At 49.2% G+C, this 14,145-nt stretch overlaps 5 protein-coding genes and 1 non-coding gene across 6 annotated transcripts; 3 read left to right on the top strand and 3 right to left on the bottom strand.

Annotated features, from left to right (window-relative positions):
* Positions 1-465: 465 nt before the first annotated feature.
* Positions 466-1,302, bottom strand: BO85DRAFT_438991 (uncharacterized protein; the record flags this gene model as incomplete). Its single annotated transcript, XM_025658694.1, has 1 exon — positions 466-1,302. One exon carries the CDS (start codon positions 1,300-1,302, stop codon positions 466-468), a length of 837 nt encoding a protein of 278 aa, XP_025515065.1.
* A 965-nt stretch (positions 1,303-2,267) lies between these two features.
* On the top strand, positions 2,268-3,384 carry BO85DRAFT_488627 (aldo/keto reductase family protein; the record flags this gene model as incomplete). The annotated part of the gene is made up of 3 exons (XM_025663545.1): positions 2,268-2,394; positions 2,462-2,867; positions 2,922-3,384. The coding sequence occupies 3 exons, from the start codon at positions 2,268-2,270 to the stop codon at positions 3,382-3,384; spliced, it is 996 nt and encodes a 331-aa protein (XP_025515064.1).
* Positions 3,385-7,156: 3,772 nt separating this feature from the next.
* Positions 7,157-8,184, top strand: BO85DRAFT_459879 (putative short chain dehydrogenase; the record flags this gene model as incomplete). The annotated part of the gene is made up of 3 exons (XM_025661681.1): positions 7,157-7,375; positions 7,431-7,769; positions 7,873-8,184. The coding sequence occupies 3 exons, from the start codon at positions 7,157-7,159 to the stop codon at positions 8,182-8,184; spliced, it is 870 nt and encodes a 289-aa protein (XP_025515063.1).
* A 2,375-nt stretch (positions 8,185-10,559) lies between these two features.
* BO85DRAFT_t163 lies at positions 10,560-10,649 on the top strand. The gene has a single exon. It is a non-coding gene; the product is annotated as a tRNA-Asp (tRNA).
* Positions 10,650-11,418: 769 nt separating this feature from the next.
* On the bottom strand, positions 11,419-12,434 carry BO85DRAFT_449860 (uncharacterized protein). Its single transcript, XM_025660255.1, has 2 exons — positions 12,094-12,434; positions 11,419-12,023 (listed from the first exon to the last, which is right to left on the bottom strand). Exons 1-2 carry the CDS (start codon positions 12,335-12,337, stop codon positions 11,638-11,640), a joined length of 630 nt encoding a protein of 209 aa, XP_025515062.1. The 5' UTR covers positions 12,338-12,434; the 3' UTR covers positions 11,419-11,637.
* Positions 12,435-12,620: 186 nt separating this feature from the next.
* Positions 12,621-13,944, bottom strand: BO85DRAFT_449859 (putative oligosaccharyltransferase subunit ribophorin II). Its single transcript, XM_025660254.1, has 4 exons — positions 13,694-13,944; positions 13,420-13,618; positions 13,078-13,362; positions 12,621-13,025 (listed from the first exon to the last, which is right to left on the bottom strand). The coding sequence occupies exons 1-4, from the start codon at positions 13,837-13,839 to the stop codon at positions 12,786-12,788; spliced, it is 870 nt and encodes a 289-aa protein (XP_025515061.1). The 5' UTR covers positions 13,840-13,944; the 3' UTR covers positions 12,621-12,785.
* Positions 13,945-14,145: the final 201 nt, after the last annotated feature.

The raw sequence follows: 14,145 nt of genomic DNA, 5'->3' as shown, positions 1-14,145 counted from the left end.
TCTGAAAACCTCCCACATTGTACTCCCCAATTCTGAGTGAGGCGGTTCGCTTTCAGTTTCCAGTACATTGGGTAATTACTTTGTAGCTCCTCGACTATACACAGTAAGAGACCTGCAAGGGTTCTAGTATGCATTCACGAAAAGACCCTGATGTCACAGCGATCAGTGGGTCCGGAGCTGACGGATGGAATCCACGGAACCAAAGATCGCTCCCATCAAGTCAGCTTCGTATTGCAATTGATTGTTGCAGTCAGCTCTGCTGTTTTGCTCGTGTCCAACCCCCAGTCTAATGCAATTAACTTTGGGTGAGCAGGGTAATTATGCAACTGGCGAGTATCTGCACCGGAAACAACGTCAGCTTACATCGACAGATCTCTCATGTCAGCCAGATGATAGCTATACACACAACACTGAATCACAGAAATAAACTATCTTTTAGTATCGAATTGGCTGGCTATACAACCATCACAACTGCTGATACATCACATCCGTCCGCATCGTATACTTCGTCCCCCTCAGAACCGGATCCCCACCATGAAGCAGATCCATCTGCTGAAACACCAACACCGAGCCCGTCTTCGGAAAGACACGCAAATGTCTCTCCTTCTCCTCATATCTGGGTAGAAAAGCCGTCGCTCCACCCAGCAGCTCCCCCTTCACATCCAGATTCACCTCTCCCTCTCCCCGCTCAACCCTCTTCATTTCCCTCTTCAACTCCCCTAGATCCTGCTCCCCCTGCCCACTCAAATACAACTGAATAGTATAATACGACTTCTCCTTCCCATCAGGCGTCTTATATAGCGCATCCCAGTGCGGCCTAAAGTACTCTCCCCCTTCATACCTAAGGAACCTCAATCGCTCATTCAACCGAGTCATTCCATAAGCCTTATTCCGCCCCGCAAGACCCGTCACCCGAGGTTGATTATCAATTTTGTCAATCCCCAGCTCCTTGAAGAACGGTAGTAACCGAGCCAACAGCTTATCAGCTATATCCTCGGAATCATAGATAATGCGCCCACAATTCCGGGAATCTGTTGAGAGCGCTTGCCTGCCACCTCCGATGTTGATCATAGCGCGTTCCCAGGTAGGTGTGGCGGAAAAGTCACCGGGAGGGATGGTGCTGGACTCCGCAATGCGGATTAGTTCGGCGCATTCTTCTTCGCTGAATGCGTTGTCTATTACTGCGGCGCAGAGGTTCTTGTATTCTGGGAGTGGTGGCTGGGAGGTCTCGAAGTTGATGCGATTGCATCGGGCGTTGGGGGGCGGTGGGGAGGTGAGGAATGTAGAGGGTGGTCGCTGCATGGTTGGTCTTGAGGTACAGAATGCTCTTGATATGTGATGGCTCTTCATCAGTTTCTTGTTTTTATCTTCAATTCAAGCAGCAAAGAGACTTATATAGGATGGAATTGCAGAATGAGGCTCGTGAGATGCGTCACTTATCCCGGGCCCCACTGTTGCCTGTAAGCAAGGCTGAAGGTGGGCTGATCATGGCTTAGCAGTGAAATATGCACAGCCTCGTGCTCCATAGTAAAGGATCATGACTCAAATGAATTAGTGTACTCTATCGCTTTTTTCGTGATAGATTAACCACATTGTACTTCCAACCACGACATGTAGCCTTCAACTAACGACCAAGAACAGAACCGCACTTCGGTACTTTCTTATTTACACCAAGGCTGGCATAAAGCTAATGTGTAATAAATAAAGCCTACGAAGCTCAGTCTAACGGTTGTGAGCAGAGCTCCGCTTGATTTTCGTTAGTATCACTTTCTTAGATCCAAATCAATACCTTACCGATATCCATAACCTAGACTAGGTAGCAAATTAACATTTCCTTGTCGCTATTAAGAGAAAAACTTGAGATATTCCGCTCGTAATGTAAGAATCACAACGCTAAAGATGCAGGGATGAGATGCTAGCTCTGTCTAAGGTACCTATAGGAAGATTACACAACTTACCCTGCGTAGAATAAACCATAAAGCATAGTCAATCTACCCTACCAGTTCTAGAACCAGGGAATGAATTCAATAGCTAGTAGCTAAAGGCGACCGCTTACGATCGCCCAAACATCGCCGAAGAAGTGGTAAGCAAACGGAATTAACTGCCGGAGTTATGTCTAAGACCGGGTAGTCTTTAGGATAGGTGGCCATGGTATTTAAACTTATAAAAGCCTACGGCGAGGTTCTTTCCACGGGGTACTGAGAAAACAGAGACATAATCACTCCATATAACTGCTCATCAACCACCACACCATCGAGAAAGTCAACATGCCCCAGATTGCCGGAAAGGAAGTCGGCCCCATCGGCTTCGGCCTTATGGGATTAACTTGGCGAGCGACACCACCGTCCCAAGGGCAGGCATTTGATGCTATGCATACTGCAATTCAGAATGGATGTATGTAATTACTCTTTTCCTTTCCCGGAGGCAGCTATCTAAACCAACATTGATCAATAACCTATAGGTACTTGCTGGAACGGCGGCGAAAACTACGGCTCACTTGACTACAACAGTCTGGTTCTAGTGGAGCAATATCTGGAGAAATACCCCGAAGATGCCGACAAGATAGTCCTGAACATCAAGGGCGGCGTGAATCCCGACACTCACCAGATAGATGCTTCGGCGGAGAATACGCGCCGCAGTCTAGATAACTGCATAGCGCAGCTGAAAGGTCGCAAGAAGATTGATATGTTTGAATTTGCCCGTCGAGACCCGACTGTGCCTATGCAGGAGACGTTTGCTCTTATTGAAAAGGAGTATGTTCAGACGGGCAAGATCGAGGGGATTGCCTTGTCGGAGGTGCGGGCTGAGACCATCCATGAAGCTGTCAAGTATACCAAGGTACTTGCGGTGGAGGCTGAGCTTTCTTTGTATGTATGGGATTTGTTGCAGAAGCAATGGAGGGTTAATGCTGACTGGAATAGGTTCACTACTGATATCCTGGAAAACGGCGTCGCAGCGGCGTGCGCCCAATACGGGATCCCGATTATTGCCTACTCGCCGATCGGCAGAGGCATGTTGACTGGTCAGTTCAAGAAGTTCGATGATCTTCCGCAAGATTCGCTGTTGCGCTCTTTCGACTTTCCGCGATTTCAGCGGGAGAACTTCGAGAAGAACATGCAGCTGGTAGAGAAAGTGGAAGATATCGCTCAGAGGAAGGGTTGTACCCCAGCGCAGCTGGCTATCAACTGGACAAGAGCACTCTCTAGGCGCCCAGGGGTACCAACCATTATTCCTATCCCAGGTGCCACAACTGCAGAGCGGGTGGAGGAGAACAGTAAGCAGATCGAGATCACGGATGAAGAGATGCAGGAGATTGATGAGATATTGGCCAAATTCACTCCAGCTGGTGAACGATACCCCGGGGCCATTCCGGTCAATACCTAGGATATTTAGTATCAGAATCCTGCAGTACAAATGACACTCTCGTAGCTTTAGAGACTCTCATTTCAAACCATGTTTCAAGGTACCAAATCAGTCAGTTGACGCAACATGATAGCCATCCTTCCAGTAGAGCAAAGAACAAATCTGAGCTATCTTGTGTCCAAAATCTATATGACGAGCCACGAGTGCTGTGTCTACCAACTGAGCACTTGTTATCTTCTGGAGATCAGCAACCCGGCTTCAACGACCATGTGACAGCACCAAATCCGGCTTTCCCCAGCAATCTTGGGCAGACTAGCATATCCCAGCTACCGTACCTGACGATCGGAGAGACGCCGACCGGTCTAGACTGACCGGGGTAAGTAAAAGTAACTATGCACATGGAAGATTCTAGCATGTAACATGCATCTCATCACCTGAACAGCAGCCGTAAATCAGGGTGGGGTAGATGATAGTGCGATAGATGTTAAACGGTCTTGTATGTTGCATCGGTCTCAAATCTTGATGTTAACTGCAGTCGGGACTAAGAAGATAAGTCACAGTTGCAAGGGCAGGTATTGTGCAATCGAGGCCACGTCAGCGATATGCCGGAGTTCAATCGGAATGAGAGGGGACGGAAGGGACGGAGGAGGACGGTAGTAAGTTGGTGGCTTGGTGGAGAAAACCTTGGAAAATAAACTATTGCCGGTCCTGGGATGAGACAGCTGGGGGTAAGGTTTCCTGTCAATCAACAGTAGAGAGTGCCGTGGGGAAACAAAAGAAGGGTGGTAGTGGGGATTTGGGGAAATTCTTGCTGGTCACACGCCTCACGCCCCCGCGGCGGCACTATCTATACATAGTAGAACGCCTATAGATAGCAACGATTTGGCGAGAACTTTACTATAGTATCTGCTACCGCTACGGTCACTATTACGTTTACTTTTATCGAATTGGCCTTTTCCCCTGGTTAGACATTATCATCGTTTAGAAGCGCTCTCTATAGTATGACTCTTTGGACTCCAGTTTAATAACATTAACCGTTGCTCTTCCGCAGCCAGGCATAACCTGGTGCCGATATTTTAGATCACTGTGTGAAACTAGAATATAGGTTGACTTCTCACGTACACAGTATAGCATCAGTGATTGTGCTAGTAGTAAACCGAATGTACACATGGAAGTAGGATGCTTGGATTCGGCGGGGGCGTCGACACCTGGGGCGCCAGGGGCGCATCGCGCACTGACCAGCAGTTACTGTCTCGCCTATCCGTGGGAGAGTCTGGAACCTGGGGATCCCTAAGCAACCTGCCACCCTCAAGTCGATCATTGCCGCTGCCGATTGCCCGTCACTCCCGCATCTTGGTCCTTTCAACCTGTTGACCGACTAGGTCTGTCGAGCAATACAGTCTCACACCATCTTTCAATATCCATATCCTGCACGCAATACACATCTTCACATAAGCACAGTTGTAGATGACAAAAGAATCTCTGCGGATTATACTCCCGGATCCTCCGGATTCGACAGGGAAGCAGGCCGCATATTCGATGGGCGCATCTGGACTCAGTGCTTATTCGAGCCTATTCTCATGCCATTCCAGAGATAGGAGAATTGCAAAGCGCCAGCAATAGCACAGCTAATAAGATCAGTTGTCAGGCTGGCTAGCATATTCTACCCGCGTGCACCGGAACGAACGTTATTGGGCACTAGTTCAAGCTTAAGCTCCAAAATATCAATCAATAGACGAAAACTAGAATGCTCACGGGACCTGATACAGCCGCCGATGAAGATGCGGGTGCCAGGGCCGAAAGGCCCCTAATTTCAGGCAGGAAAAAGCCACCCGGGAGTCCCAGAAAGGTAAGATGGTGACACCTCACCTCGTTACGGTCCATCTCCCCGGTATAGGGATGAGACCCTTCCATCAGCGAAGAAAAATATGATGGTCACATGGCAATCCCAAGGATCCGCTTCGGGTGGCCGATCTGATTCCTTGCTCTACTCTGGTTTAGGCTTGTCGACCACATCGTGGGAAGCAGGGACCTTGTATCTATCTACACTTGGAATGGTGGTTAATGATTCTTCTATATTCAGAACCTCCTGAAAGTAAGGTATGGTTGTGGCTTCGATGGATTTGGGTGAATGGCCCCTGATATAGATCTATGCGCTAGCTCATATACACAAAATGTTTGTTTGCTTACGTTCTTTACCGGATATCGATGTTGATGTGTTCACCTTACTGAAAGTACTTGATAAGGCTTGCCTCGATCCGTATCGCTAGGGTTCTAGGGATACTCATAGGCATGGGATGGGGATGGGGATGTTGGCGACCGCGGAGTTGCGATGAGAATCCCAAAGGCATCCTCTCCACGACTGGAAAGTACAGGAATTGGCCAATAGGATTGTCTGGACCTGTGATAAGCTTGCTGTCTCAACGTAGTGCTACAGACAGAGGAAAAGGGATCACACACTCCATGCTGAGCCACTACTGGTCCGAACGAGGTGAAATAGATAGTAAAACCCTGGGCAGAATGTCTATGCTATGCCACCGTCTCAACCGAAAATATGGTCCAAGCCAACACCCTATCTTGAAGGTACATAATGCATACATAGCATCCCTACATGCTGTACCCTGCTGGGTGCCTGATAGTGTGCAGGACGAGGACTGGAGACGATTGGCATTGGATCCGGGTCGATCTCCGAACGACCCGTGACCACCCCGTCGAATGTTCGACCGAATTAAATGTAGCTTCCAGAACCGCCCAGGCAGGCCCCGTGATCAGCAGGAGTGGTAGAGACAGACCAACTGTCATCCTGACGGGGTCATTCTTTTTTCATCCCCAGTTTTGGGTGGTGGTCGAGGGGGAGCTTCTTTCCGCCCGCCGCGCCCCCATTCGCCCCATCCCCGGATTGCCTAAAAGAGAAAGCCGAGCACTCCACGAATAGTGGCCCTTCCAGTGGAAAGCCATGGCCGGCAGTTGTCCGTTGTTCGTGTCGGTCAGGCCGTAAATTTGCCTTGGATGATGCTGGAAGAGAGATGCTTCTGGGGAACTTCTCACGATGGCCCTCAACACTATCGTTACTTCATGATGATTTAACTTCGTCATCCGCGGGCGTGCATCCCCATTGGCCAAGTTACTTTGCCCGCTTCTCTTTATCGAATTCCCTTCATTACCCAGTTACTGTTGGGGAGAAACTGGAAATACTCCTGGTTTAGATGTCATACTGATTGAAGAGAGCAGTAATTGATACTGTAGTGGCTCTAGAGATGTGCATTGATCAAGGTTGTCTGCTATCAACGTTTGGTCGGAATAGTTGCCGTACAGTATGATATAGAGAAGTCATTCGGTGCCGGAACGATGCCTGCAGGTCTTGCCACGATGGAAAGGACCGAATGACCTCTTGGTGGAACCTGAATTGTATTCCCTTCTATCCCCATCCGTCCACACATTCCCTGGGTCTGGACCGCATCCACCTCTCCCTCGCAGCTAATCTTTCTTGGGTGCTGGTTCCAATCTCTAGTTGCTCACATGAGCCCTCATGACCATCTTGGGCTAACATCACTCCCCCTGAGGAAGCTACCCATGGGCTCATCGCGAATATATAAGAGGCTTTCTCGATGCTCATTGACAACTCTGCCATCAGCAATTGAGTCTTCTTCGCGCTCACCTCTGCTTTCACAGTGACTCGCGTGCTACCATTGATTAAGACTTTCCCAACTCACTATCTATCTTCCACCTGAAACCCTTTCAATTACATTGTCTTTCAAATCTATCTTCTACATTAATCTACACTTACTCCACAATGTCTGTTTCCTTCGACACCACTGACGTTGCCCCCGCCCCGGTCCCTGTTGTACAGGATGGCCCATGTCTCGGCTCCAAGTCCAGAATGCCCGAGTTCAGCCTGGCTGGAAAGGTTGTCTTGGTCTCCGGGGCTGCGCGTGGCCTTGGTTTGACCCAAGCTGAAGCCCTTCTGGAAGCGGGTGCCAAAGTCTACGCTCTTGACCGTCTGGATGAGCCTGTAAGTGTCCTAGAAGGAGTTTATTATTGACTCGTCTAACCCGCAATTCTTCTAGTCCCCCGAATTCGCCGTTATCCAGGAGCGCGCTCTGCAAGAGCTGGGTACTGAGCTTCACTACCGTCGCATCGATGTCCGCGACACAGAGCTGCTGAACACCGTGATTGAAACCATTGCCAACACTGAAGGCCGAATGGACGGTCTGGTGGCGGCGGCCGGAATCCAACAAGAGACCCCCGCGCTGGAGTACACAGCCAAGGATTCCAACACCATGTTTGAGGTGAACGTCACGGGAGTGTTCATGACCGCTCAGGCAGTCGCCAAGCAAATGATTCGCTTCGGAAATGGAGGCAGCATCGCCCTAATTGCGAGCATGAGTGGCACCATTGCCAATCGGGTATGTTCCTATTTTGTCACCCGTTACCAGCCCTACTGCTTTCCCCGCTTTGACTCTTCCTTCTCTTGACTTTCTGTGCGACGACTTACTCATGATGCTGTAGGGTCTCATCTGCCCCGCTTACAATGCCAGTAAGGCTGCCGTGATCCAACTTGGCCGTAACCTCGCCTCTGAATGGGGTCAATACAATATCCGCGTCAACACTATCTCCCCTGGATACATTGTCACCGCCATGGTCGAGAAGTTGTTCGAGCAGTTCCCCCAGCGCCGCGACGAGTGGCCCAAGCAGAACATGCTCGGCCGACTGTCCGCTCCTAACGAGTACCGCGGTGCAGCAGTCTTCCTCCTCAGCGACGCCAGCAGCTTCATGACTGGTAGCGACCTTCGCATTGACGGTGGTCACGCCGCATGGTGATGACATGAACATTCATACTCTTCCTATTTTCCTTCCGATCCTCTAACTACACTCTGATTATCACGGCACGTATTCACGCATGGCGTTCATTGGAAGCGAGCACTGCACTATAACTGGTTTATCATGACGTCTACCTCTCCATCAGGAGGCAAATTTGTGGTTTCTTTTTCCCCTTTAGCGTTTGGTGTCTGGACGGGATGATCGGGTTGATGAACAGTACCTAGAGCTGCTACCTACCACCTGTACCTATACCTATATTATACATACCTATCATCCCTACCTACTACCTACCTATCTAATTATTCAATATAAATTTTATTTCCCGATATATCCATCCCATAATACCTCCAGTGAAACTGAAATAATTCCAACCCCCACCACCCCCCATCAAACCTTTACCCAATGAACATCCCCTAACCCAAAACAAAGTTATAAAAAAGCACCACTTAGCGCGCAGATCCCACCACCCCAGAAAATCGCACATGACCCCACAAAAAAAAATCAACCTCTTAGCAAAGCCTAGCTCAGTCCAACCTACCATAGGGCAAGAAGTTGATGAATGTAGTAAGCGTAGTCGTAAGCCTTGCTACTAAGTACCCTAGTAATTCCAGCCTGGGCATCTCGCCAAGACCTATCTACTGCCATATTCCCCACCATCGATCCGAGGTAACTAATTACTTACTACCCCACCCCAGATCCCCCCGCATAACTGCATACGATTTAGATTCGGTTCTGAACCAGGGTTAGAGAGGTTGATGTGACGTGTGGTTGATGTATAGACTTATTATAACTACTGGGCTTCTATATTTATTGGGTTTAATTTTCTGGAATTGGATTTGTGGGGTTTCTGGTAGTTACTGGGTGCAGTAAGGTTGAACTTCGCTCGCTACCTTGTTTCATTCTCCGGTGGTTTTAACTATTTCTATTCCACTACTTGCGCAGGTTATATGTATCGAGATAGTGGTGGTGGTACCACTCTCACGCAACACGAAGGAAGCACCACTATGGACGATAGGTCTATCTATTGGTGCAGTTTCACAAAAGCAAAAGTGAAATAGATGAACCCAGACTTCGCCGAGAAAGTAACGGGGGATTACCTATTTGGGGATTATACATGGTAGTTATTAGCTGAGAGGACAGTCCTCTTCCTCTTCTACTTACTATCTATGGATGTAAAAAAGAAGAGACAGAGCCTAAGACGGATATATGTGCCGAGCAAAACCCAAACAAGCCATTCAATCATTATATTAAACCAAACATAAAAGCAAAACGCGGAAAGAAGTCTCGTGATCCATCTGACTTCAGTAACTATTCGAAGTTGAGGTAAAAACATATTGATGCCTAACATATCGCCTAAGCGGCAGAGGCCTAGTCTTTAAATCCAGATGCAAGGGGATCGATTCGTGAACATAATCTAGACCCTTATTCGATACTGCAGTATTGGTGTTTCTGGGGTCTTGGTTCACGTGGTGATTAGGCCTTGCAGGTGGTCTAGTTTTATTCGTTGTTGGGAATATCACCTGTCTTGTCTTTTGTCTTAGGTGAGGCTACTACTATACTAGAAGTAGTAGTATATAGTTGGATGGTGTTCAACTTCGGTTGGGATCGGATCTTCTCAATCAGCGTGGCATGTATCTATATCCCCCAATACACGGACAATCCCGGGCTTATCCCTTTATCACCATCTATCTCATTGGTATATACTCATTCCCCGGATGATGCGGTCTCGGTTCGTACTAGTCACTTGATATTTCCCCAGATCGTCAGCATGACCCTATACTAGTTAACTACTACTAGTAGCTAAGTGAGTATTCAGTTCTCTCCATCCACATAAATACATGGAAAGTCCAGTAATTGGCTCGCTTGCCTCCGGTCTACCTGCCTACATAGATCCTACTTCCAACAGCCTGACCCAACATTCCATAGTAGCATAGATATCAACCAAAGAACCACTGACAACGCATCACCACCGCAGCCGTGCATGACATTGTCCATCTTCTACGTGCAGTATACGCCCCCCGTATCTCTCCGACATTGGTATCCAGTTATATCATGTTCCTATATGGATGGCCCACACTTTGCAATCGGCGACAGCATCGACGATGGGGGTTTCTTGTGACCATTTCCATTCATTTGATGTGGCGGATATTGATTGATGATTGCTGAAAAGGTAATATCGGGATCTCCTGTTTCGGAATGGTTTATGAGGGTTTCTTTTTGTGGAGGGAGGTGTGATGGGGAAGTCGAATCGTCATCTCCGGGTGTAGGTTTCATGGTTCGGAGGACAATAGGCCTTGTGCTTGTAGTAGTGTAAGTTTTAGGAGGTGGTGAGAGGTGGCTGTTATAGCGTAAGTTGGAGGGGCTTATAACAACAATCCTCGATGGTCTAACGGTCATGATTTCCGCTTGTCAATCCTTAACAGGAACAAGCGCGGGAGACCTGGGTTCGACTCCCAGTCGGGGAGATGTTTTTGATTTTTGCTCTCTTTCAAGGTTCTTAGATTAAAATAGATTCTTTTGCTGTTTTTTTTAGCCCTTTGTCCTATTTCTTTATTATGTGTGCTTGTTGTTCCGTTGTTCGGAAGAATAAATGTTGAGATCATGATAATGTCAAGATTTATACCGAGCTTTCCCCCGACGGCATCACTATATATAATGGCTGAAGTCTACGACATCAGACACACGATCCACAAATGTCATCTAAAACAAACACTTAAGAAACCTGCGGTCTTATGCACACACTCATAGCTAGAAATTGAGACGCTAAGAAGTGTAGTGTTCTTGTAGTTGCTCGAAATATCCTGCGACAATGGTGAGGAACCGAGCATAGGAAGTATAACAAATCCATCACCACCATGCTTTGGAGTGCTTCAGACATGCAATAAATGGATCCATACCCAAGAACCATAAGATCATCGACAAAGCCACGAGCGTGCACAGGGCCTGGTATCAATTTTATCCTAGGCAATTCTCTGAATCCGTATTTCTGTTATAGCTCATCCCGAGGAGCAACCTGAGTAGGCATTTCCAGTGCAATGAGGGCATAAGTATAGAGAGGGCTGGTAAATTAGGACCAAGCGTCGAGGATGAATGCACTGCATATTATGGAAATGAGGGACTCGGATAAATGGGACGCATGGACAGATCCAATTGATCAAGGCTATATGAATCCCGGTGTATTGAAGACCGACAATGTTTGTAGAGGAAGTCCGAATTCTCTAATTCCACATCCCCACAGAATCGCATGAGATCTGCTATAATGTAGCAACATAGCAACAACATGCAGTCCATACATTGAATCCTACGCATCACGCTGACCGGCCCCAAACAAGCCATCTACAACAACTTCGCCATCCCATTATAATACAATGCCATTCCATAACCATGCATACATACATACATCCACTCTTCCCTATCGTACACTTATTCCTGTACACCAGGTATCTCAACCCATCAACCAATATCCCCAACCACCCCCCTCTCCCCCAACCTACCCACAACACCACTCTTCAACCTCAACAGCCTCTCAATCTCCTCCGCCGACAATCCCTGCCTATCCCTCATCGACAAGACCTGCCGAATGGTAAACGCATCAACAAACTCCCTGCCCTGGAACCCCGATCTCCCCATCGCCTCGAACTCCTGCTCCGCGGCCTTGGTGAGGCGCTGCCGCGCCGAGAAAACCAGTAACGCCGGGTTAGATGCGGGCGGGAAAACGGTGGGCGCGGGTTGTTGGCGCGCAAAGGTGCTAGTGTGGGAGAAGGTCGGGTTAGGAGTCACGGGGCCGATGGTGCGAAGTTGTGCGGCGAAGTCTGGGTCGCGGCCGTCGAGGTCGATTGCTTTGTAGAGATATTGTCAGTTTGGATTTATGGAGTTGAGGGAGGGAAAGATGGAGGTGTATGTACGTACCTGATGAGCGCTCGAGAGAGGGAGGTTCTTTTGAGTGGTAGGTTGGTCCTGTGGGGGGTACTCGCGACGGTTGTCGCGGTGGTCGTGGTTGTGGCTGTGGTTGTTGTTGCTGTCTCGTCGGTTTAGATGCTGGTGGTGGTTGTGCTGGGGAGGAGGTCGGAGGAGAAACGGGTTGTTTTGGGTATTGGCGCCGCGAGACAGCCTGGGCGGCGGATCTCGCGGGCTTGGAGGATGAGGCGCCCATGGGTTGGCGGTTCTGGAGGATTTGAGATTGCGGATCTGGGGGTGGAGCTGGGGTTTAGCACTGATGTTCTGGAAGCATAATAATTGCGGTGGTGGTGATGATCGGTTTTACATGGATTCAATTGCCTTCTGCAGAGGATCGGGCGGACTAGCCTATTTGGGATGATGGACTAGCCGCGCGGGTGACGTCAGCCATTACGAATTATTTACTTGTTCTTTTGATATTGCTGCTTGCTGTTGTTATTGTGATTTGGGTGGGATACCCCTGACTGTCTAGGTAGTACTTTTTATAGAGATGTGTGATGATGAGTATCGTATAGTAGATGCTAGTCCTATTCATGTCTGTTTTGCTACACTCATACAGTAAGGCTTGTCTGCACAAGCCTGGTTCCCTACAGGAACACTACTTCAATAATACTCTCTCAGGCAGCAGTAGTCCAGTACTGCATTTACCTGAGTCCGGCAAGCCGTCTGCCCTGGACTTCACCCAGAGCGCGGCTACCGCTGACGAATGCGACGGATCCGGCCACTGCGACAGCAGGGAGGATCTGGAAGAGAGTCCAAGAACTATAGTACAGGAAGAAGATGCCCTCGATGGAGAGGAGGGAGCCAAGGAACACAATGTGAGGGATAGGAGCCGACTTCAAGGCAGTAGGCAGGTGGTTGACGTTGACGCCAAGGAAGAGCCACTGGAGCAGTGTCAGAGACGTATTGAAAAGAAAAGTAGAGAGTAGAACTTACCACACCGCCCAGAACGGGCAGAGTAGCGAGCACCATGGCGACAAAAGCCAGCGTAATCACGATGGGAGGGCTCTGAGGGTCGCTCTTGAAGATGTGGTGGATCTCAGGAAGCTTTCCATACCGCGAAACCTCGACGGTCGGGACGGGCTCATCGGCGTTACGGGCTACATCCAGTTGGAAGGCAGCAGCATTGTATGCGGTCGACTCGCCGAAGGATCCGATCAGGAATCGGGCCTCAAGAGGCTCGGAGGCGGAAAGGAATTGAACGGGAAGGTCTTTCTGGGTCTGAAGTATACATCAGCTGTGCCCTAGCTGGTTCTGCGTGTAGTGCAGGCCACCTACCAGGTCAAGCCTGGACTTGCCATTGTCCTTGACGTTGAAAGGGTATGAAATGTCCAATCCAGTCTCAGGATCTTGGAGGAGGAGGTACACTTGGTGTGCGTGCTTTCCGGTGCGTCCTTCTTGAGCTGTCAAGGTAACTTTCAAGGTATCGGCGACTCCAAGGGCGACGGGCTTGGTAAGAGCTTTGTTATCGGGGATACTGTCAATTGAGAGATACCATCAGTTCAAAGGTTCCAGAAGAGCAAGATAACAACGTAGAAAATAAGAAACGTACACCTCCTTTACGCCCGCACCGACACCAGCGCCTTTGGTGTTTACTGACACGGTGGCATCAGTAAATCCCCATGCGGAGGCAGCCGCGGTCGGGATAGCAGCAGAAGCCAGCAAGGAGAGCTGGAGAACGGAGTGCCACAGCTGCATGATGAGCAAGAGACCGAAACCACAGCGACCAGGCAGTAGAATGAACGGAAAAGAAGAAAGCGACAAGGCCAAACACCGGGGGTATAGCGAGAGGAATGGGAAGCTGGAGCGACGACACGAACAGGCCGAAGCGGAAGATGCGCTAAGATAAGCGCCCGCGGCTTTGGGGCAAGCGGCGGTCCAGTGACCGCCCGCCGCCCGTGCAAGCCCTAATTTCCCGGCATCTCGATGGAGTTCGGGCTGCCAAACATTTCTTCTTCGCTCCCTCGTCCGGACTATCGGGTTTGTCTGCCACTGTTGCGATCC

The sequence above is a fragment of the Aspergillus piperis genome, assembly GCF_003184755.1.
Source record: "Aspergillus piperis CBS 112811 unplaced genomic scaffold BO85scaffold_10, whole genome shotgun sequence".
Taxonomy (NCBI): domain Eukaryota; kingdom Fungi; phylum Ascomycota; class Eurotiomycetes; order Eurotiales; family Aspergillaceae; genus Aspergillus; species Aspergillus piperis.
The sequence above is the reverse complement of the archived record's forward strand: the minus strand, read 5'-3'. Positions and strand labels throughout refer to the sequence as shown.

What these genes read in the sequence shown, in the direction of transcription:
- BO85DRAFT_449860 (XM_025660255.1), bottom strand. Translation starts at nt 12,337, where the DNA reads ATGGGCGCCTCATCCTCCAAGCCCGCGAGATCCGCCGCCCAGGCTGTC. An exon ending in CTCTCTCGAGCGCTCATCAG is followed by an intron (nt 12,024 to 12,093) that starts GTACGTACATAC and finishes ATCTCTACAAAG; the next exon opens with CAATCGACCTCGACGGCCGC.
- BO85DRAFT_449859 (XM_025660254.1), bottom strand. Translation starts at nt 13,839, where the DNA reads ATGCAGCTGTGGCACTCCGTTCTCCAGCTCTCCTTGCTGGCTTCTGCT. An exon ending in GGTGCGGGCGTAAAGGAGGT is followed by an intron (nt 13,619 to 13,693) that starts GTACGTTTCTTA and finishes CTCAATTGACAG; the next exon opens with TATCCCCGATAACAAAGCTC. An exon ending in GCAAGTCCAGGCTTGACCTG is followed by an intron (nt 13,363 to 13,419) that starts GTAGGTGGCCTG and finishes TGTATACTTCAG; the next exon opens with ACCCAGAAAGACCTTCCCGT.